The sequence below is a fragment of the Neophocaena asiaeorientalis genome, unplaced genomic scaffold (genome assembly GCF_003031525.2).
Source record: "Neophocaena asiaeorientalis asiaeorientalis breed wild unplaced genomic scaffold, Neophocaena_asiaeorientalis_V1.1 scaffold268, whole genome shotgun sequence".
NCBI classification, from domain to species: Eukaryota; Metazoa; Chordata; class Mammalia; order Artiodactyla; family Phocoenidae; genus Neophocaena; species Neophocaena asiaeorientalis.
In genome coordinates, this window is record NW_020173979.1 from 11,165,657 (window position 1) to 11,190,378 (window position 24,722).

The 24,722-nt window shown below is 37.4% G+C and overlaps 1 protein-coding gene across 2 annotated transcripts in view; it reads right to left on the bottom strand.

Moving 5' to 3' along the window:
• Positions 1–4,439: 4,439 nt before the first annotated feature.
• Positions 4,440–24,722, bottom strand: part of HMMR (hyaluronan mediated motility receptor) — a 29,290-nt gene continuing 9,007 nt past the window's right edge. For both annotated transcript variants that reach the window (XM_024753382.1, XM_024753381.1), the window contains 14 exons: positions 24,134–24,322; positions 23,014–23,100; positions 22,823–22,923; positions 20,800–20,874; positions 20,487–20,665; positions 19,868–20,016; positions 18,141–18,355; positions 15,135–15,251; positions 10,301–10,447; positions 9,902–10,054; positions 9,716–9,815; positions 8,201–8,377; positions 5,337–5,499; positions 4,440–4,554 (listed from right to left, as the gene is read on the bottom strand). In XM_024753382.1, the coding sequence (XP_024609150.1) occupies positions 4,535–4,554; positions 5,337–5,499; positions 8,201–8,377; positions 9,716–9,815; positions 9,902–10,054; positions 10,301–10,447; positions 15,135–15,251; positions 18,141–18,355; positions 19,868–20,016; positions 20,487–20,665; positions 20,800–20,874; positions 22,823–22,923; positions 23,014–23,100; positions 24,134–24,322 (1,872 nt within the window). In that variant the 3' untranslated portion in view covers positions 4,440–4,534. The remainder of the gene's footprint in view (positions 4,555–5,336; positions 5,500–8,200; positions 8,378–9,715; positions 9,816–9,901; positions 10,055–10,300; positions 10,448–15,134; positions 15,252–18,140; positions 18,356–19,867; positions 20,017–20,486; positions 20,666–20,799; positions 20,875–22,822; positions 22,924–23,013; positions 23,101–24,133; positions 24,323–24,722) is intronic.

Here is a 24,722-nt window from a genome sequence, read left to right on the forward strand (position 1 = left end):
TTGTTGCTGCGTAAGGGCTTTCTCTAGTTGTGGCGAGCAGGGGCTGCTCTTCTCTGCGGTGCGCGGGCTTCTCATTGCGGTGGCTTCTCTTGTTGCGGAGCATGGGCTCTAGGCGTGCGGGCTCAGTAGTTGTGGCACACAGGCTTAGTTGCTCCGTGGCATGTGGGATCTTCGCAGACCAGGGCTCAAATCCATGTCCCCTGCATTGGCAGGCAGATTCTTAACCACCGTGCAATCAGGGAAGCCCAAATCTAGCAATTTTTGATTCATGTATTTTGAGACCATGACTGGGTACATAAATGTTTAGGTTTTGGCCTCCTGATGAACTGACTCATTTATCGTTATGAAATGAACTTCTTTATATTCCCAGTAATATTCTTTGCTCTGAAATCTATTTTGTCTGATATTAATACAGCTACTCTAGTTTTTGTTTTCAATTGGTTAACATTATCATGGCATATCCTTTTTTTTATTTTTGTGGTAAGAATATTTAACAGATCTACCCTCTAGGAAAATTTTAAGTGTAAAATACAGTATTTTAATTATAGGCATGATGTTGTAGAGCAGATCTCTAGAACTTACCTTGCATAACTGAGATTTTATGCCTGTTGATTAGCAACTCCCCATTTCCCCTGCCACCCAGGCCCTGGCAACCACCATTGTATTCTCTGCTTCTATGATTCTATTTTAGATACCTCATTTAAGTGGAATCATGCAGTTTTTGTCCTTTGGTGATTAATTTAGTTTACTTGGCATAATGTCCTCAAGATTCATCCATTTCTTGCACATGGCAGGATTTCCTTCTTTTTAAAGGATGAATAATATTCCATTGCAGGTATGTATCACATTCTCCTTATCCATTCCCACATCTTGGCTACTGTGAATAACAATGCAATGAATGTGGAAGTGTAAATAACTCTTTGAAATCCCGATTTCAATTATTTAGGATAAATACCCATAAGTGGGATTGCTGGATCATATGGTAGTTCTATTTTTAATTTTTTGAGGAAGCTCCATCTTATTTTCCATAGCGTCACACCATATTAAATTTCCACCAACAGTGCATAAGAGTTCTATTTTTTCTACACCCTTGCCAACATTTACTTTGCTTCTTTTGTCATGCAGAAAGTTTTTAGTTGCATCTAGTCCCACTTGTCCATTTTTGCTTTGCTTGACTGACCTTTTGGTATCATAACCAAGAAATTGTTGCCAAGACCAATGTCATTAAGTCTTTTCCATGTTTTGTTACAGTAGTTTTAGTTTAAGGTCTTATGTTTAAGCCTTTAATCCTTTTTGAGTTGACTTTTGTGTAGTGTAAGATAAGGTTCCAATTTCCTTCTTTCGCATTTGGATATCCAGTTTTCCCAACGCTATTTGTTGGAGAGACTATTCTTTCCCCATTTCCAAATGGAATTTGTCTGTATTGCTGTTGAATCAGTGTGTTTGTGGGAGGAAGGAGGGCTCAGGTCTTCCTCTCCCTTCAGCATGGTGTACCTTTTAACACCCTTGTACTTTTCACCTGTTTTTGTCATTATATTTGAAGTGTATTTTTGTTGGCAGCATATAGTCAAGTCTTGCTTTTTAATCTAATTTGATCATTTCTGCATTTTAATTGAGGTATACAGACCATTTACATTTAATGTGACTATTGATATGGTTAAGTTTAAATTCATCATACTGCTATTTGATTTCTTTTTGACCCCTCTGTTCTGTTTTCCTTTTCCTCTTTTTCTGCCTTTTTGTGAATTAATTGAACTTTTTTTTATGATTCCGTTTTATCTTCTTTGTTGGTTTATTGGCTACAAGTGTTTTATTTTAGTGATTGTGTTAGGGTTTACAGTACACATTGTTAAGTTACCAGTCTGTCTTCAAGTAACATTATACCACTTTACATATAGTATAAGGAACTTACAATCATATACTTGCATTCTCCCCTCCAGGGCCTTGAGCTATTGCTGTCATACTCTAATTTTAAGTATGTATAAACTACAGACCACATTGCTATTCTTTTTGTTTAAACAGTCAATTATATTTTAAAGACACTAATAAGAAAAAAGTTTTTTATGTCTGAAAGTAAGTTTTCATCTTTGCTTCTGAGAACTATTTTTGTTGAGATAGTTTTAGGTTGAGTTTTTCTTTATCATTGCTTTTCAGCAATTTGTGATGTTTCATATTTACTGTTCCTAGATTTCTAGTTTTCATCATATTTGGAAATGTTTCCACCAGTATTTCTTCAAATGATTTTTCTGTCCCCTCCTTCTATCTTCTGGGAACTCTGATTACATATATATTAGGCTGCTTGAAGTTGTCCCAGAGCACCTTGGTGTTCTGTTCATTTTTAGAATCCTGTTTTGATTAGATGTTACTTTAAAATTTACTTTTTTGAGTGCTTGATATTTTTATAAGCCTATAACTTTTCTTGAGCTTTGTTCTGGGATGTAATAATTAAGTTTCTTAGAGTCTGATCCTTTTGGTTCTTCCTTTTAAGATTTGTTAGGTGGGACTAGAGCAGTGCTCATTTTAGTACTAATTATTCCCCAGTACTGAACACTTCTGTATACCCTACTCAATGCCCTATTAATCATGAGGTTTTCCAGTTTGGCTTGTGGGAACAGGCAGTATTTTCTAGCCTGTGTGAACTTTGAGCACTGTTACTTTTAATTTTGGAGGGTGGCTCTTCCCTAGGCTTCAGGTAGTTTCCTTATATATACGACTAGTCAGTATTCAGGTGATTACTTGAGGGACCCTTTGTGTATCTCCAGAATTCTCTCTCCCTGCAATTTTCTCCTTTCTAGTACTATGTCCTGCAATCTCTAGCCTCTTTCTCATCTCCCCAGGTCTCAGTTCTGTCTTTTCAACTCAGTTAGTTCGGTGGGCTCTGCCTGGGTTCCCCTTCCCTGCATCATAGTTTGGAAACTCTCTCAAGGCTATAAACAGCGAGCAACTGTAGGGTTCACCTTGATTTTCCTAAACTCTAAGGGATTGTTGTGTTTCTTATCTCATATCTAGCATCTTGAAAATCATTCTTTTGTATATTTTGTCATTTTGGATAGTTTTAGGGGTGTGTGTGTGTGTGTGTGTGTGTGTAGGGTAGGAGGAGGAGCAATAAATCTGATCACTGTTACTCCATCTCGGCTAAAAGCAGAAGTCTTGAAATATTTCTTTTTTTTTTTTTGCGGTACACGGGCCTCTCACTGTTGTGGCCTCTCCCGTTGCGGAGCACAGGATCCGGACGCACAGGCTCAGTGGCCATGGCTCACGGGCCCAGCCGCTCTGCGGCATGTGGAATCTTCCCGGACCGGGGCACGAACCCGTGTCCCCTGCATCGGCAGGCGGACTCTCAACCACTGCGCCACCAGGGAAGCCCCGAACTTTTTCATTTTATTAGACAATTTTTCTAATTTCTACATTTCCTCTGAACTTAATTATGTATTAATATCTAATAAAATAATTTCTTATGAAAAGTTATTCTTACTGTAATAGTCTCTGTTGGTCCATCAATGGGGAAACATTACAAAAAAGATGGACTATAATATCATACCAACTGTGTTAATCAGATATTTTAGATGGAGAATGACCACTTTCTAAGTAGTATATTACCATTAGTGATTCTGGAGACAAGTTGGGGAGGGGAGGGCAGAGACAATAAACACAGCTTAAATAGAAGGATTAACGTAACTTCATATAATACAAGTTGTATAATTGGGTCAATGACTTAATGTGTGATTTTATTTCATATTACTTAAATATAAATCAAACACCCAGGAATCAGGCAGATGCCAAGTAGCATAAGACAAATTCTCTAAAGAGGTTATGAGCAGAGTTTCTAAGAATTAACCGCAGTTTGTTAAAAATGCAGATTTTCAGACCAAATCCCAGATTTTAATTTAGGAGGACTGGGATGGGGTCTAGGAATCCATAAATTATTAACCAACTCAGTGACTTTGGTAAGAGATAAAGAGGTTGCTATAGAATTAAGCATACCTTTATTTCTTACTTGAACTGGATAAATGGATGATGGGTAGGACAGAACGAACACTATTAGGAGAATCAAAATAGAGGCAAGCCCAAGCCAAGGTATTTTAGCCCTTAAGGTTCAGATTAGACAAGACCTCCAATATCAAACTAAAAAACCTGGGGATTAGAGTCTTGAAACCACCTAAGGTTTCAGAATACAGAAATAATAGTATGAGAGTCAGCATTTTAAAAAGAATATTGACTTGATGGGATGAGCTGCAAAGCTGGAAAGCCTGTCAGAAGGTTTAGAATGAGGTAATAAGGGTAAGCATCAAGGAAGAAGTAATGACAATAGAAACTAAAATGTCAGAGACATTTAGTAAATGTAAAAGTTCTGAACTTCCTTTCACATATGTAAGGAGAGGAAGTTAATATTAAATAGGAGATTTAAAAATATTCATTACAAAAAATAATAACAAAAGTAGCAACAATAACAATAAAAATAATAAGAATGAAATAATCTTCAACAGGCTTTTCAGATGTTTACTTGCATGATTCTTGAAACTCCATTAAGAGCTCAGGAGCAGTTTGTATTGCCTGAAAGGAGTATTAAACAGTAGTGTTAGTTTTCTAAATTAAAATGAATTCATCAGTCACTATGAACTAAAAACAGGCACCTTCTATCTTCTCTAAGGCAGATGAAGCAATGCGTGTGCTCTTTAGCATAATTTTATTTCTATTTCTTCATTCACTATTTCAGCCAATTTCAGTTTATTGTCAAAGATACAGAGATTTGTAGTCAAGAAAGAAGGAAAATCTACTTCTTCAAAATTACAAATTGGACATTTAGGTTAAAAATGCCAAGGGGGGCTTCCGTGGTGGCGCAGTGGTTGGGAGTCCGCCTGCCAATGCAGGGGACACGGGTTCGTGCCCTGGTCCGAGAGGATCCCACATGCCGTGGAGTGGCTGGGCTCGTGAGCCATGGCCGCTGAGCCTGCGCGTCCGGAGCCTGTGCTCCGCAGAGGGAGAGGCCACAACAGTGAGAGGCCCGCGGACCGCAAAAAAAAAAAAAAAAAATGCCAAGGGTATGATAGAGGGATTAACTCTGGTAGGGGGTGGGTAGGAGCAAAAAAGTCAGACAAGGTTTCAAGGAAGATATAACTTGAGCTGGGCTTGAAGGACAGATGGGATTTGAACAAATGGAGAATAGAGAGTATGGAAGCAGGAAAGAAAAGGCATTTTATACAAAAAATCTCAGTAAGAATTTCTTTTATATCAGAAACTGTTAACAAATTTTCACAAAGATGGATAACTTGCTCAATGCTGTGAAAGGAAATCCAAAGGAAGATGAGACTTATGGACATTTATTCATTTCTTACCTTCTTTTAGCGGGGTTTTGAGAACAAAATTTTCTTTACTTTCATGAAGAAAAGACTTTGAAGGATCAAAGTGTTTGATACCCAGAACTTTATTCAATTCCTCCTGAAGTTTGGTTTCATGTTGTTTTCTTTTAGCAAGTTGAGCGCGGAGTTTTGACACCTCCTATATAAGAAAAAATACAGTCAATAAATAATTATTGAAGATCATGTTGGTGAAATGCATTACCAATGTTACCGACAATTCCAAAGTTGTTCATTTTTCGAAACTTAATGGCAAAAGCCTACTAGATATAGGCTTTCAGACTATAAATTACAAAACGACTTTGAAGAGCTGCGACAAAGACGACAAGTCATTTGAATCTTCTTGTCCCTCTACAGGTACAAAGCTATGTTTCTGATAAAAGTTCAACACCAAATTAAATGCTGAGATGAGATCCACTACAAGCATGATAGCATAAGAAGCTCTGCCGACCTGTTCCCTAGTGATATAAAAAATTATAAAAAGGCAACCACTTAAAGCCTCTGAAAATGGTCTTAAGGTAAAACAGCAAGTGAAGAAATATTTATTCAAGCAGATCCACAAAAAGGTGGTTAAAAGAGGCAGCGGCCTATTGTGTTTGAACCAGTCCTGTTCCCTTTCTCTCCAATCCCTGCTTAGCGAAGCAAAGACTTTACATCAGACCCTTGCAGCCAAGTGCACAGGGCTCCCTCTTTCCCTAGCTCCCAGTCAGAGGCTTTTCCTGCCAGGAGGAGCAGGACATCAGCATCTCTCATCTTGCCCCCCAGCTACCTGTTACTCTGAACCACAGCAAATGTTGTTGAGAGGTGGAGGGTCTTTTCTTTCAAGGAATGGAGGCCTTATCTCAGGTTCAGAGTGCTGAAAATACTGAGACCCTGATCACCCTTTCCCTGGCTCATGAGACAATGGTTTCAAACCAAGAGAGGCAAGGTGAGAGAACCTCAGGGTGCTCCCCATCTCTCTCTCCCCACAAGTCTACTGAGCATCTAGCTACTGGGACAGAGGTGTCATTCAGAGAAAAGCTTGCCATTGTCCGCAAATCCAGCTCTGAAGCCTGGGCTCAGAAATTTTGCCTGGTGGGAGAAGCAGGCTATAAAACACAGAGCTCCTAATTTATTCCCAAAGGAACTGACTTCACTTGCAACAGAGCTTAGAGAAGTTCAAGCTGAAGGGTGCTCTCAAGAACAGTAGAGGGACTTCCCTGGTGGCGCAGTGGTTAAGAATCCACCTGTCAATGTAGGGACACGGGTTCGAGTCCTGGTCCAGGAAGATCCCACGTGCCGCAGAGCAACTAAGCCTGTGTGCCACAACTACTGAGCCTGCGCTCTAGAGCCTGTGAGCCACAACTACTGAGCCCGTGTGCCACAACTACTGAAGCCCATGTGTCTAGAGCCTGTGCTCTGCAACAAGAGAAGCCACCACAATAAGAAGCCCATGAACTGCAACGACGAGTAGCCCCTGTTCGCCGCAACTAGAGAAAGCCCGTGCACAGCAATGAAGACCCAATGCAGCCAAAAACAAACAACAACAACAACAACAAAAAAAAAATAGTAGAGTTTGTAGTGCAAGGGAATTGGAAAGTGATTCAAAATGTAGGCTAGGACTTCCCTAGTGGCGCAGTGGTTGAGAGTCCACCTGCTGATGCAGGGGACACAGGTTCGTGCCCTGGTCTGGGAAGATTCTACATGCTGCAGAGCAGCTGGGCCCGTGAGCCATGGCTGCTGAGCCTGTGCGTCCGGAGCCTGTGCTCCGCAACAGGAGAGGCCACAACAGTGAGAGGCCCGCATACCGCAAAAAAAAAAAATGTAGGCAAAATGGTAGGCTGTCTGCTTTGTAGAGGAGAACTGCTGAATGAGACAAGAGGGAGGAGCCCTCCTGGAGTACTGACCTAAGACACAATTCCAACAAAAGAGCCAGAATTAGATTGGATTAGTCTGTACAGCAACTTATTATGCCCCAGGGCATTGTTGAAAATAACAGAGGGATAAGCCAGCAGCTATGAGTGTTTGGGGAGAGAGGAAGACAGCCTTACCAAAACCAAAGTCATCTCAGGGTGACTGTGGGCACACCCCAAACTGAACCTTCCTCAGTAGCAACATCAGAGGCACAAACTACTGGGGCTGGGGAGGAGGAATAGACTTCACTAAATAAGAAATAACAACACACCTGGAAAGGGATAGCAGTACCCAGAGGTGCTACCGCATCTTATCTAAAACATCCATTTTCCAACAAAAAATTACGAAGTATGCAAACAGGAAAGCATGACCTATATACTGGGAAAAATCAGGCAACAAAAACTGTCCAAGAGAGTAATCAGATATTGAATTTATCCAAAAAAGATTTTAAAGCCATTATAAACATGTTCGCAGAAGTAAAGGAACTAAAAAAAGGGAGTATACTCAAATTGCTAGAATCAGAAATGAAAGAGGGGACATTACTACTGATATTACTAAAATAAAAAGGATTGTAAGGGAATATTATGAACAATTGTATACCAGCAAATCAAATAACTAAAATGAAATGAACAAGTTCCAAGAAATCCACAAACTCCTGAAACTGTCTCAAAGAGAAATAGTCAATCTGATAGACCTCTAATAAGCAAATAGATTAAACTAGCAATCAAAAACCACCCACAAAGAAAAGCCCAGGTCCAGAGGACTTTACCACTGAATTCTACTACACATTCAATAAAGAATTAATACCAGTTATTCACAAACTATTCCAAAAAACCGGAAAGGATGAAACACTTCCCAGCTCATTTTATGAGGTCAGCACTACCTTAATAAAATAAAACCCACCCCACCCCAATATCAATATCAACAGAACTAAATGTGATTTTACAAACCGATTTGAGTTGGCTATTTTCATCTTTCAATTTCACAACATGCTTGATTTTTTGCTTTAGATTCTGATGACCCAATAATTTAGCATACGAATCTCTTAGTTTATTTAGCTGCTCCTGAGCTGCACCATGTTCATTCAACAAAGCCTGTTTCTCTGCTTCAAATGCATCCAGTTGTAGCTGAAAAATATATTTTTTTACAAAGTTAAGATTTAAAACTGCTAAATCTTACTTGACTCATATAAACTATAAGTACAACTAAAGTGAAAGAAAATAAAAAGGCAAAAGACAAAAAAAAAGATTATGCTGACTTACTCTTAAGGTTCTCCATAAATTGACCTTTTTTTTTTTTTAAATTGACTCTTTTTTAAAAAAGTTGTTTTTCATTTCAAAGATCATTATTAAAACAGAGGGAAAGAAATGAGGAAAGAAGCCCTGCTAGCCAGCCTAATCTGTATCAGCCACATCACCCCATCATAACTCATACTGTCTTCTGACTCTATTTAACTACCAAAATTAGCATTTATCCTTTTACGATCAGCGTATTAGAGAAACACTGAGAAAAATCATAACAAAGTAAGTGTCACAAATTTACATAGCTTAATGATCAAAAGTTCACATCAGCAGAGCCTTCTAAGCTATTAACTTTAAGAAGCTTATTAAAAGGTAATTTAAAATTTTTTAGTTTTAGTTTTGGCTGCCTTGGGTCTTCGTTGCTACACACGGGCTTTCTCTAGTTGCGGCGAGCAGGGGCTGCTCTTCTTTGTGGTGGTTTCTCTTGTTGAGAAGCATGGGCTGTAGGTGCGTGGGCTCAGTAGTTGTGGCACACGGGCTTAGTTGTTCCACGGCATGTGGGATCTTCCCGGACCAGGGCTCGAACCCACGTCCCCTGCATTGGCGGTGGATTCTTAGCCACTGCACCACCAGGGAAGTCCTTAAAAGGTAATTTTTAAGCCTATAAAGATTACATTAAAAAAATGTATGCATAGGGACTTCCCTGGTGGCGCAGTGGTTAAGAATCCACCGCCAATGCAGGGGACGTGGGTTCGAGCCCTGGTCCGGGAAGATCCCACATGCCGTGGAACAACTAAGCCTGTGTGCCACAACTACTGAGCCCACATGCCACAACTACTAAAGTCTGCGTGCTCTAGGGCCTGCATGCCACAACTACTGAGCTCGCATGCTGCAACTACTAAAGCCCACTCACCTAGAGCCTGTGGTCCGCAACAAGAGAAGCCACCACAATGAGAAGCATGCATACTGCAATGAAGAGTAGCCCCCGCTCACCATAACTAGAGAAAGCGCACACGCAGCAACGAAGACCCAAGGCAGCCAAAAAAAAAAAAAAGTATGCATAATAATGGAATAAAATTTATAGGCTTTTTAAAATAGGAAGTTAAATTGTTACTGTAAATGCACAGCAAAATGATCTTTCAGAAGAAATCATGTCACTTTCATGACTGACAGGGAACAACATGAATTCTTAAATACAAGTAAGCTAAGCCCTAACTGACAGACCTGAAAAGGTTTTGTTTTATTATATAATTCTTCATAGAGGAGATGCCACTTATTCATTTCCTCAGTTAATTCTGCCGTTGATTTTTCTTTTCCAGCTTTTCTGTAAGGGAAAATTAAATTTTAAACCATAGTATACTAGAAAAAATAACGGAGACACATGGCATTTCGGTTCTAAACCTAAATTACCTTGCTTCTCCCTTTTCCAGTTGTTTCTTAAAGTCTTCGCCTTGTTGCTTGAGTTGGTTCTGCAAATCAGTTATTTTCTTAAGAAAAGAAACTGTGATTTCTTTAACTTCTGCTTCTTTAAGTGCTGATTTGGTCTGCAGATCTAGAAGCATCCTTGGGTTTGAGAGAGAAGAGTCCACTAAACAATTTACAGCCATTTTAGTTTCTTTAACTCAAGCAACTATCAAGAATTGTACTTTTTTAACTGTGTAAATTCTTAATTTGCAATTGAAGATCACACAAAGCAAGCCATGGGACTACAGTTTCCTGCATCACTTAGTAGCTGGCTTTCAACAACATTAAATTGTCTTAATGGTTCTCAGGTCACAGGTGCCGCCAGGTTTTATTTTTCCCCAATACCTTGCATATTCTTGATTTGCATTCTCAGTTGCCAATATCTCATGCTGAACATCCTCTGCACTTTTCTCAGCCTTGGCCACTTTTTCGTGAAGTGACATGTTCTCCACCTTAAGATCTTCTATCTCACTTGCGGCTGATGCTTTATAGCTTATAAAAAAGAAAAAAGGTTAAAGGATTTTTCTAACTGCTGTATGCATGACAAACCTATAGCTGATTAGCTTATATTTTATGCACTTCTAGGCAGGGGTCCCCAACCCCTGGCCCGTGGACCGGTAGCGGTCTGCAGCCTGTTAGGAACAGGGCCGCACAGCAGGAGGTGAGCTGCGGGTGAGCTAGTGAAGCTTCATCTGCCACTCCCCATCACTGGCATTACTGCCTGAACCACAGCCCCGCCCCTCCCAGTCCCAACCCCATGGAAAAACTGTCTTCCATGAAACCAGTCCCTGGTGCCAAAAAGGTTGGCGACTGCTGCTTTTAGGTAAAACAAATAAAGTCTTATCTATTTTTGCATTTGCATAGGTAAGAATTCAATGTTTTGAAGTCAGTACTTATATGACACATACTGTTCATTTAAAGAGCCAAGTGCCTACTATGTGCGGAAACTAGGCCTAGAGATGCAAAGAAATCAACTACCAAACATCGAAATTATCCCCAAACAAAAAGCCCACACATCCTTCCACCTATTGTCACAGACTTTATCATCCTGTGGGTAAGAGAGGGAAAAAAATGCCCCCACAGGTCTTTGCACAAAAAAAAAAAAAAAAAAAAAAGGAAAAATAAATATATATAATTAAATTTGTAGTAAATGTTTTGAAGGAAAACTACAGAACACCTTAGCTGATTAGCTGATAGAAATGGAAGAGGCCTTTCTGAGGAATTTACAGTTAAGCTGAGACATGATGGATAGGAAGGATTTAGCTAGCCAGTTGGGGACAAGTATTTCAGAGGGAAAAGATGCATATGTGCTCAGAGACAGGTAGAACACAGTCCATAAAGAGCTGGGACTGGAGTCTAATGAACAAGAGAGGCAGGGGCAGAAGCAAGAGGCATGAGGCCAGTCATCACTGCTGGGGCACAGTGAGTGGGATTACCTGAGGGATAAAGGAGAGACTTCAAAGGTCTCTAAGTAAGTGTGTAGATTATTCTAGAGATACATGGAGAACTGACTGGGGAAGGGGCAGGAATGCTAAACTGGAGGATTAACTAGAAGGCAATTATTTTTCAGCCCAGGTGAGTGGTAAAAGAATCTTGAACCAAGGAGTTGGCAATGGTAAGATATGAGCTCTCTTTTGGAGGCAGAATTGAAAAATTCAAGAAATAGATTGGATGTTGGGAGAAGGGGAGAGAAAATGATCAAGATGACTCTAAGATTTATGGAACAAGAAGCTCAGAAGATGGAGATATCACTGACTGGGCTCAACAAGAATGAGAAACTAGAGGGAGAAAGAGGTAGAAAGGAGATCAAGAGCTGTTTTTGTCAGGTTAATGTTAGACGATAGTGAGATACCTACTTGCAGAAGTCAAGTAAGAAGCTGGATACATGGGTAGGAAGCTGAAAGGATAGGTCTGGTTGGAAGAAATAAATTTTAATGTTATTAGCATACTGATGGTGAGTGACATCATAGAATGGTTGAAAACTTCTTAAGGCAGTACTTTTTAAAATAGCAAGAAGGGAAATCGCTTTTCAGGGTTGAGAATAGCACTAAAAATTATATATATATTTAATTTATATAATTTATATTCATGTTGACATGCGTAAATTATAATTAAAATATATATACTCACATACATTATGTGTGTGTGTGTATATATATATGTATGTCATAATATATCAGATGTAGGAACAGATCACAGGGGAAAGAAGGTACTAGTCAATGAATGGGTACTAGGCAATTGATTATCCATATGGGAAAACAAAAGTAAATTTCATCCCTTTATCACTACACATACAGAAGTCAGTTCTAGGTGGAAAAATGAAAAGTGAAACTTTGGAACTTTTAGAAAAAAAATAGGTGAATATCTTTATGTTCTTGGGATAGAAAGAAGTTTTGGATGTGAAAGTGTTCAATAAAAATTTATAAACTTAAGCACATTAAAATCAAGAATTTCTATTCATCAGGAGAAACCATAGGCACTTCCCTGATGGTCCAGTGGTAAAGAATCCACCTTCCAATGCAGGGGCCTCGGGTTCGATCCCTGGTCAGGGAACTAAGATCCCACATGCCGCGGGGCAACTAAGCCCGAGTGCCACAACTATTGAGGTCGCATGCCTCAACAAGAGAGCCCATGTGCCGCAAACTACAGAGCCCACGCACTCTGGAGCCCGCACGCCACAACTATAAAGCCCATCCACCCTGTAGCCCAGGCACCACAACTAGAGAGAGAAAACCTGCACACTAAGCTAGAGAGAAGCCCGAGCGCTGCAAGAGACCGCATGCCGCAATGAAAGATCCCACATGCCCCAATGAAGATCCTGCGTGCTGCACCTAAGACCCGATGCAGCCAAAAAAATAAAGAAAAAAAATAGATAATCAGCAAGGACCTATGTATACCAAGGAGGTCTATCAACACTCTGTAATAACCTATGTGGGAAGAGAATCCAAAGATGAATATATATATGTATAACAGAAAAAGATACTGTACACCTACAACATATACAATATTGTATATAAATGTTACCCCCCAAAAATAAAAATTAATAAAAAAAAGAGGTAGTGACACACAAGCTTTAAAGAAAAAAAAGAAGAAACCATAAAGAAAATGAAAAGACAAGCCACAGTTTGCGAGAAGATATTTGCAACCCATATCACTGATAAAAACTACAAATCAACGAATAAAAGAAATGAAATGAGAGAGAAATGAAAAAAAGTCACATACAAGCCTGTTACAGAAAAGGAAAGATAAATCATCCATAAGAAGAAGCTCTTTTACACTTATTACACTGGCAAAATTTATGAAGTCTGACAAGTTTTGGAGGGGAGATAGATCATTGAGAACTCACACATCACTAGTGGGAGTGTAGATTTTCACACCCACTTTGTAAAGTGATTGGGCATTAAATTTTAAGGTTGAACATTCACTTAAATATTACTATAGATAAATTCTTACACGTGTATACTAGGAGACCACAAGAATATTCATAGAGTACTATTAAAAAAATGAAAGAAACGGGAAACAACCCAAAAGCCCAAACTGAGAATGGATAAATAGTGGTAGATTGATAAAATCAAATATTCTATAACAGTGACCATGAATGAACACTGGCAACACTGTGATTCAATCCTAGAAACATACATAACGCAGAGTGAAAAGGCAAGTCCCAGGATATGGCATACACTACATGACATTTTTGGTGAAGTTCAGGAAAAAACAAAATTAGATAATATATTATTCATATGGATATACATGCTATAAAATTATACACAGGAAAAAAAGCAAGGAAATAATCAATGTAGACTCTGAGATGGTGTTATCTGTCGGAGGAAAGCATGAAGGCATGAAGATGGGATAGTGGAAGAACTCATATATATATCAAGCGGTTGAAAATCTTTTAGCCTGTAGGTTGTCTTCTATGAGCTCATGCATGTTAATTTTACCTTTATGCTTTATAATTTATGTATACATTGTATATCTTTTCTATTTATTGAACTTACTAAAATAGATAAAAGAAGAACACTTACCCCCAAATTATATAAAGTATATACAATAAGTAAAAATGTTAACATTAATATACTCTGGTGTGAGACTGTGTGATGTATCGGTATTTGTTGCAACTTGTAGTCCCCTCCAAAATAAACTTTAAAAAAAAGGGAAAATAACAAGTGAGAAAAATAGGAAGTGAAGAAGTGGATACAGTATATAATCTTCTATCAAGAAGATGGGCTATGAGATGCAAACTATTATATATAAGATGGATCAACAACAAGGTCCTACTGTATAGCACAGGGAACTATATTCAATATCCTGTGATAAGCCATAATGGAAAAGAATATGAAAAGGAATGTATATATATGTATAACTAAATCACTTTGCAATACAGCAGAAATTAACACAACACTGTAAATCAACTATATTTCAATAAAATAAATTAAAAGAAAAAAAAAGAAGATGGGGGGAATTCGCTGGTGGTCCAGTGGTTGGTTGGGACTCCACGCTTCCATTGCAGGGGGCACGGGTTCGATCCCTGGTCGGGCGAACTAAGATCTCACAAACTGCGCGGCCAAAAAAAAAAAGGCTATGAAGAGGAGTAGAATTTTGGGGTAAGAAGGGTGCTGGGAGTGACAGGTGTTATTGGATAACTGCAGAAGGAAGTGGGGGGTAAAGAGAGACTTTTTAAAAATGTATTTTAAAGATGAAGGCATATTAACATGATTTAATATTGACTGGAAAAATTCTAGAAGAAAGGCTGAAAATTATGAGACAAGGGATAAATGATAGCATGAAGTCACTGAAGGTTAAAGGAATTAGATACTTCATCTGTAATAAGTGGGAGGAAGACGGGATGAGCATAGATACAGGTGCGTTTACAGGTTTGATGAAGAGGAAATAAAAGCGTTTGGATTCTTCATGAGGAAAATGATGACATCAGGAGAGTCAGACAGAAGTGCCAAAGGTCTGAGAATGCATGAAATTTGAAGTGGGTAATGGGAAAGGGAAATTACTATATATTCTAAGATACGAGGTAACATTAAATGCCCATTATGATTGGACACTATGGAATTTAAAGTAATACCAATTGTTTTATTTTTGTGATTATTTTGTTGACAGATGTTCCTACGTAAACACCCCTCCTTGCTCATGTATGTTCGAGAGTGCAGTCTCCCCATACAAATACCTTTCAAACTGAGCGGTAACATCTCTCAGGCTCTGCACTGTACTGTTATACCTTTCCTGCAAAAGCAGTGTGGCCTGAGCATGAGCTGCGTTACTTTTCTCCAGTTCAGCTTCTTTGCTAAGAAAAAGGAACAGTTAAAAGATAAAATGCTAACCGCAAATCATTAGTCTCAGAAAGAGACTAGGATTACCTTTGACACTGTGAATCATATATCCCATATCTTCATGTTTATATCAGATACTGGCAGCTTAGACCCAAATTTATGACCTACATCTAATAGCCTGTTCATTTACATACAGCTTCATTTTATCTTTCCTGCTTTTATTTTACTTCTGTTTTCATCCTAATTTACTTACTTATCGTTTCATATCATACGTACTTAGGTAGGTAGTTTAAACACTTTTTTGGAAGAAAGTTGATTAAAAATACTCTGAAACAAAATCTTGATAGCAGCTAAAACTAAAGAATGTGAAGGATTACCAGTTAAAAAGCACTAGGGTTGAATAAAATTTAATTCTCTGCATTTAGACATTTAAGGAACACTAGGTACAGTTAAGTTAACTTCATTTTAAGAGTTCTTTTGAAAAAAGAGTTACAGAACTATGTGGATTTATTTTGATTACACCAATTACCCATATAATAAATTGTTAATTATCCAAAGATTCAACAACTTATCTAGTAGACTATTTTGCATAGACAGAATGGCTTTTAAGACATCTTTATAAATATATACTACAAGACTATAGAGATTTTTAAAAATATTAATATTACATATTACCACAATGGTGATACAACCTTTTTGGTAGGCATATGAGCTTATGAGAGATCTTGTAAAGAACTAATAAAAACTGTAAGTAAGAAGCATTATTCACTTACAGACTAAGCTGGACACTGAGACAAGACAGTTGATCAAATTCATTCTGTAATGAGTATAGGGATTAAAAAATAAATACCACAGCTAAAAGCAATCAACTAGTACTAAAGGGTTTATAATAAAAATGTTCTCTTTCCTGCCCCCTAGAGGAATCGTTGTCAACTTCTAAGTTTTTCTCTTAAGCTTGAAATTTCCAGGCTAGAAAGAACCTTAGAAATGATCTCATAAAACTCCTTTATTTTATATCTAATAAAACAGAAAATAAAAGAAATTAAGATTGTCTTGCTCAGAATCACACAACTAGTTAACAGATCTAGGAATAAAATCCTTATCTCCTGACCTCTGGACTGAGTTCGTTGAGTTAGAATAAATGATTATCTCATCTTTCTTTCCTAAACTGACATCATCCACTCAAGTTTCTTAAAGTACCTGTTCCCTGAGGCTGGTTGCAATATAGAACAATCCCCCTAAGTACACTTTGGTAGTGTTCCCCAAAATGCAAGCATAGAGAAAACTTTGGTGTTTTTTTAATCAGTAACAAAAGAAAACAGAAAAGGGATTAATAACAAAAGTACCTAATAAGAGATAGATATACACTTGTGAAATAAGTGGCAATTCTGTAGCTTTATGTCTAGTCCATGGTTCCTTGCTAGAAAATGTTTTACTGCTGAAATCCCAAGGATTCAAATATTTATTCACAAATTGAACTCAAGAATCAACCCAGATATTTTTGTTTTATTTTGTTTTTATACCTTTTGTATTTATTAGCTCTCTCTCTCTTTTTTTTAACAACTTAAACTTTTTATTTTTATTTTATTTTATTTTATTTATTTTGGTTGTGCCAGGTCTTAGTTGCGGCAGGTGGGCTCCTTTGTTGTAGGTTGTTAGTTGTGTCATGCAGATCCTTAGTTGTGGCACGTGAATTCTTAGTTGAAGCACGCATGTGGGATCTAATCCCCTGACCAGGGATCGAACCCCTGTCCCCTGCATTGGAAGGTGGGTTCTTAACCACTGCGCCACCAGGGAAGTCCCTCAACCCATTTAAATAAATGTAGTGGAGAAGGACCTATAATGTGATGAAAATAGTATGGAATAAGAGTTTAAAAAAAAAAAAAGCATGAGATCTCAGGCTTTCTACTTTTTTTTTTTTAAACCCACTAGCTTTGTCTACCTGAAATTGTCCTCCTCCTCTTTCTGGCTTTGGAGACTGAGGTTATTTATTTACTTATTTTTTTATAAATTTATTTTATTTTTGGCTGCATTGGGTCTTCGTTACTGCACGTGGGCTCTCTCTGGTTGCAACAAGTGGGGGCTGCTCTTTGCTGTGGTGTACAGGCTTCTCACTGTGGTGGCTTCTCTTGTTGCAGAGCACAGGCTCTACGTGCCCAGGCTTCAGTAGTTGTGGCACATGGGCTCAGTAGTTGTGGCTCACGGGCTCTAGAGCGCAGGCTCAGTAGTCGTGGTGCACTGGCTTAGGCTTAGTTGCTCCGTGGCATGTGGGATCTTCCCGGACCAGGGCTCGAACCCATGTCCCCTGCACTGGCAGGCAGATTCCTAACCACTGCGCCACAAGGGAAGCCCCAGGCTTTCTACTTTTAATGACAAATTTTTAATTTTTGAATGTTTCCCAGTTCTGGTTGTTTTTTTCCCATTGTGCTTTTTGATTGTTACTTCTGAAGTGTTTGTGCTCCCTCAAAAGAGGTAATTAAAAGTATAACTTACACTATGATGCATATATGGACAAAAAATGGAAATGTTTCTTATTAAAGGGTGGGAATCTTATTATTTTGGGTATTTTTCTAAATCTGTTATCATTGTAATGCTAATGTCCAATAATTTTTAGAAAATATAAGAGCAGTATAGGAATACAAAATTTTGGTTATTAAAACTCTCTTTAGTTAAACCTTGGGCCTTAAATAAAGAAAGGGCATGGCTTCTGACTTTGGCCGTCATACTTGTTTATATGCACATCCTATGCATGTACTTTACCTGTCTGTGTTTATCCCTTATTTGTAAAATAATTCCAACCTCACCACTCACACGATTGGTGTGAGAATCCTGAGAGAATGTACTAGAAAACACTTGTCAACATTTGAAGTCATATATAAAAATGAAGTCCTATTAATACAAACCCTTTCAGTCTTTCTTCTATGAGTTTTAGTTCTTCACCTCTAGATTCTGATTCTTCTTCCAATTGCTTGACCAGGCTTTCAACTTGTTCCTCCTTTTGCTGTAATTTATCTAGCTCATCCAGTGCTTGCTTTAATTCTCCCTCAAAGAGATTCCTCTCTTTAACCATTTCCTCTTGAAAAGAACATAGCTTCTGTTGAAGACTAGAAGATAATTCCTGCATCCAAATAGAAAACCATCAAAATAATTTGAAAGCTTTGGAAAATTTAATAAATAATTAAATTAAATTGAATGATTTGTGAGGTTTTACTAAGGGCAAAAAGGAAGTACAGATGATGAAGTATGGACACTAAATTCAAGAGCCTCCAGGAAACTTGAAAAATAGAGAGATATCATATTTATTTTATCATGGATTATATCCTACACTTTGTTAACATTATGGTAAATGCTATTTCAGTCTTTTTTCCTACGCAACACACACACACACACACACATGCGCGCGCACACACACACACACACACACACACACACACACACTTAGAAAACCAAAATCATATTCTACAACTGACTTTTATCATTTTTCTCATATGATTTATATAAAAAGAGTACTATGATTTCAATGTTATATAAAATATTTTTATGTTATATAAGATGAGTAAATATGAATAAATAAATACAAATAAATCACTTGTGAAAAAATTCTGACATTACAAATAAAATGAAAATTGCCTACTCGTATTCTAACCTTAGTTTTCCCATTCCAGAGATAACCACTAGTTTGGTATTCTATGCCTTATGGTCTTTTTCTATCTATTTATATACTTAAAGTGTAAATGATATATACTGTGTATGTAAAGCTCATTTAAAATATCATAAAAATAGTAGTTGAGATCTTTTCAAGTCAATATATACAGATCTACTTAATTCCTTTGTTGTTGCAGATTGCCCAACGATACAATATTTCATGTGCATGTGAATGCCTGCTTGCCCAACTCTCACCAATGTGTCATATTAGTAAATGTTTTAATATGTGTCAATCTTGTAAGTGACAAAAACAAATTATTTCTATTTCTTGGATTACTACTAAGGTAGAGCATCTTCTCGTGTTTACAGACTACCTGAATTTCTTTTTTTTTTTTAATTTTTAAAACTTTTTGGCTGCACCATGCAGCTTGTGTGATCCTAGTTCCCCAACCAGCGATGAAACCTGGGCCCCCTGCAGTGGAAGCATGGAGTCCTAATCACTGGACCGCAAGGGAAGTCCTGAAGCTATCTGAATTTCTGCTTCTAAGAATTATCTATTTCCATCCTATGCCTATTTTTTTTTTTTTTTTAGTGAATTGTCTTTTTTTCTCATTGATATGTAAAGTGTTCTTTATGTAATCTGCATTTTAAAAAACTGTCAGTTTCCTTTCTTGTCTAATTAGACACTCTTTTACCATAGAACTGTAAATGCCTATGTAGTGATCTAACACAAGAATGTGCTGAAAAAATTTTAAAAACAATTTCCTTATTTTGCTTCAACTGTTGCTTGAATTTTCTCACATTATGAATAACCCTGTGGTGAACAGCAGTTAAATATGTGGCATAGGCACGATTATTTCCTCAGGATAAGATTCTAGAAGTAGAATTGCTGGATCAAAGGACGTATACAATTTAAAGGTTTTCTGATAGGGAAATGTATTACCTAAAAGAAGCACTAGCGTTTTAAAATATTGTAGTAAACTACCTTCTCTTGTTGCAGAAGTGAATCAATTTGCAATACTTTTTGTTGTAGCTCTTCATGTTCTTGTTGTTCAAGAACAGACCTCTCTTTTAAGTTTCGTATCTCAGAGTTTAGATTTTCATCCTGTTCTCTGTCCCTATTGATGAGGTCTTCTAGAAAAGGGAAAACATTAACAATGCTGTAATTAGATACTAATATTAACTTTGAGAAACCCAGATTCCCATAATATTCCACTATACTGCTTTGTAGCATGTTACAGAGATCAAGTATTTCCAAAGGGGGGAAAAATAACTCTGAAGTTGGTATGATTACTATATATAAAATAGTATGTATATTATATAATAAAACCCCCAAACCTAGTTCTATGTATCTACCAATTTTAAATGGCCACCCAATGGGGAAGTCAAGAACTGCACAACCATATATATTTCAATCAAGACAAGAAATATATTGAAATAAACAGATAACAAATATCGTAAAAGACAAAAATTCCCAAACATAGAACAAAATTTTTGTTGTTTATATAATTATTTTAGAAAGTTGTTATAACATAGCAGTACTTTTAAAAAATATCACCGGTAGTACTTATCTAAAGAAAGTAGTACTATAAACAGTGGAATACCTTTTTCTTTTTCAAGCAGCTGGCATTTAGCATTCATGTCTTCTACTTGTTTAGACAATATAGCAACATTTTCCTCCAGAGACTGCTTAAGGCTTAAAACTTCATGATTCTTCTCTTTCAGATTTTCTTCTAACTGGGCAATATCTAGCTTGTATTTTTCCACTTGATCTGATGCACAACTGCATTAAAACAAATTATGTTGAAGAGCACATCTATTTAAGCATAGGGAACATTAAATGAAAAGAGATGAAAATGATGTATTCATCACAGTTCAACAAAATAAAGTCCAATTTAAAACTACTCTTCATATTACCTTATTTCTTCGATGTATTCTAAAAGTTTTTCTGTTTCAGATTTTTCATCAATCTTTTCTTTCTCTATTGAAATACTAAAAAAAAATTGCACATATTAATATACACAATAATCACGCATAATGCTTACTCTGTACCAGATACTGTTATCTCAGGTAGGCTGACTCCGGAGTCCAAACTCCTCACCATTCACTTATGTGACCCCTCAAGTTGACAATTTAATATATGCAAATAGGAGGCTCAAGTTTTTTATTTTTAAGTAAGAAAGCTTTCAAAATATATTCTGACAAAAGGGTTATGATGATGAGAGTCATCCTCTGCAACACTCCAAGTGTAACAGAAATCATCTTTTCTGTAGCTTTCCTAGCTTCCCCACCCCCCACACATACAAAATAACATTTTGTGTGCCACAAAGCCTTTGTTCCAGGCTGCCTTATATTCAGTTACTTATGTGTTTACCTCCTCCAAACACCACAATTGGAGAAACGGGCAAGCGACAAACAGACACCTTACAAAAGGATATATACGAATGGTCAATAAGCACATAAAAAGATGCTCGACATTAATAACAACAAATTAAAATCACAAATGAGGGACTTCCCTGGTGGTGCAGTGGTTAAGAATCCACCTGCCAATGCAGGGGACATGGGTTCGAGCCCTGGTCTGGGAAGATCCCACATGCCACGGAGCAACTAAGCCCATGCGCCACAACTACTGAGCTCACGCGCCACAACTACTGAAGCCCGTGTGCCTAGAGCCTGAGCTCTGCAACAGAGAAGCCACCGCAATGAGAAGCCCGTGCACTGCTATGAAGAGTAGCCCCCGCTCACCACAACTAGAGAAAAGCCTACACACAGCAATGAAGACCCAATGCAGCTAAGAATAAATAAAATAAATAAATTAAAATAAATAAATAAAATCACAAATGAGATACTACTTCACATCCACTAGAAAGGCTGAAATCAAATAGATGACAACATCAAATATTGATGAAGATATGGAACAGATGAAACTATCACACATTGTTAGGTGGGAGTGTAAAACAGCAAAACCACTTTGAGTGTTTTAAAAAATGTTATATGTATACAACCCTATGACACAGAAATTCCACTCCTAGATATTTACTCAGAGAAATAAAAGCCTGTGTCTACAAAAAGGCATATATAGTTGACTTACTGATAATAGTCAAAAACTGAAAACCCAAGTATTGATCAATAGGAGAATAATAAACAAATGGAGGTATATTCATATAATGGAATACTACTCAGAAATGAAAGGAGCAAATTATAATACACCCAACAGTACAGGTGAATCTCAAAAAATTATCTTAAACAAAAGAAGCCACATATACACACATATGCATGCATGTGGTAATAAATGTCCCCAAAAAGGGCAAACTAATTTATGATGATAGAAGTCAGAAAGTGGTTGCAGGGGTACGGGGGCAGGAACAGGGGAGCAGGAAGGAGCACGAAGGAACTTTCTGAGGGGATGGCCACACTGTCTACCTTATTTGGGTGGTGGTTATACAGGTGTATACAATTGTCAAAAGTCACTAAACTGAATACTTATGATCTGTGCATTTTACTGTATACGAATTACAGCTGAGTAATAAAAAGAAGGCTAGGATTGTGCATTCATCACAGCTCCCTATACCAATACTTCTCAGTTTTGGTCTCACTACAACCTCCGTAAGATTATGTTGTTAGAAAGACCATGAGTCTTTCCTCATTATTGATATAGAAGATGTACAAAAGTAATACATTCATACATCTTTCAGCATAAAATGTTTGGGAATGATTAGGGCTCAACTGTCACTTAGGAAGAGAAATAGGGCAAGTAGAGGCAGGCAATGAGGTAAGTATGAAGGGAAGGTTAAAGTCTCAGTAAACAATAACTAGCCGAGAAAGGTAAATCAAAAATTGGTTACACACACACACACACACACACACACACACACACACACACACACACACACACACACACTGGTTATACAAAGGAATCTCTTTCCTTTTAGTCACTCACATCTTCCCCTCAAGTTGTGCTATTTTCTCCTGAGACTCTTCGAGATTCTTCTGGGTAACCTGCAGCTTCACCTCCATGCCTTCTTGTTTAGCCATCATGCTCTACACAACAGAAATATCTGTTTTAGGAAATGAGAACTTGTTCAGATCCCCCACTCCAGACACAGCAAACTTACCAAAGGTATCACTCACCCTCATCTTTATTTCTCTTTTGTTTCTAAGTTTCATCAACTCAAGGCTTAGAATTCTCAAATTCTTCTGGTTACTATCATCAGAAAACTAAGTACAACGAACATAAAAAATCGAGAAATATTTTCTATTAAGTCCTGTAAAAAAAATCACTTAAATATTGATTATCTAGTATTGGGACTATTATTTGCCTACAACATACTCTGGTAGAGAAAAGAGCCAGGATTACTGGTTTTACACTACTACTGTTCTTGTCTCTCCTTTTCCTTCATGTGACTTTCTGGTCTACTTTTGAAATCAGCTTCAGTGGTCATTTATCTGTATATGCTAGAAAGTCCACTGTGTGGCTCTAAAACAAGCTTCTTGGAGAGAATTTCGTAAAGTGTGTTTGCTTAACAAAATGCATCTGCATTGTTTGGTCTACTTTGAAATATGCAGACTATAGGGTCCATTGCAGGCCTAAAAAATCAGAATCTCCCTGAGTGGGGCCTAGGAATCTGCTCCCTTCCCCGTGCTTAATTCTTATGCATTCTTACTCCCTTTGTAATCAAAGAGCCCAGCACATGACAGGCCCTGAATAAATGACTCTTATTAAGCTGAAGAGTGATTTACAGCTTCCTTCTACATCTGTAAAAAAGCAAGACGACCATGTTAAGTCCTTTAAGATCATTAGTATATTAATATTGATAAATACAATTTATCTATTCAACACATTTAGTCCACACAATTATTCATTTCCCACTGTATTTCCAAAAGGATTTGAGATGGAAGCTTGCTATTATGCTATTATTTATTTCAGAGAAAGATCTTTAAAGATACTTCTAGATGTAAATTCTGCAACATTTATTAGTGGCCTTATTTATTGGGGGTGACTTTGAAGAAGGTGAGAAAGTGTCAGACATTAAAACAAAAAGTAAACTTTTCTGTTTATAACCTCTTATGTGCCAGGCACCAAAATAAAAAAGATGCAATAATAATTCCTACTGGGAGCAGCTTAATATTTAAAGTACATTTAGTGAAGGAAAATGACTAAACTAGGCCTAAAATTCCCAAAAAGCTATATGAGAAAAAAAACATGTTTATTATTTATTCAATTGTAAATATTATCAAGAGGTTCAAATACCTTAGATTTTAGTAGCTCATTAGTCCTGGTTAATTCAATAAGCTGTTTTTCCAGTGAAGCATTACTTGCAGAGAGAGATGTTTTTTCCCTGACGGCAGCATTTAGCTTTGCTTCCATCTTCTCCAACTCAGCTTCCAGATCCTGGATCCGCTTGTCTTGAGCACCACGTTCCTGCACAAGAACACGAATCTGGACAGAAACAAGGTGATGAAAGAATAATTCACTGATTACTGCCAACATAATCACTAAATGCTACTGATAATCAAAATATTAAAGTTCTAGACAAACGTCTGATTGTGACATGATGCTCTTAGATATTCTTAGCTGCTTAAGCAATCATATTTATTTTATGACACATCTTGAAAAACTGTAAGCATTTTAAGAACAGAGGATTTGAACTGTCATAAACTTCTAGGTGTAATTAAACTGTTTATTCACTTTTAAGGTATTTCTACCTATAAAAGTCTTCTTTAGTTCTAATTATAGGAAGTCAAATTATAGCTTGAAATGCTAAATATCTTTTTCATTTCTGGGAAAGCAGAACTGGGCTTCTGAGTAGGATATGGTAGGCATCAGCAAGCCATCATTC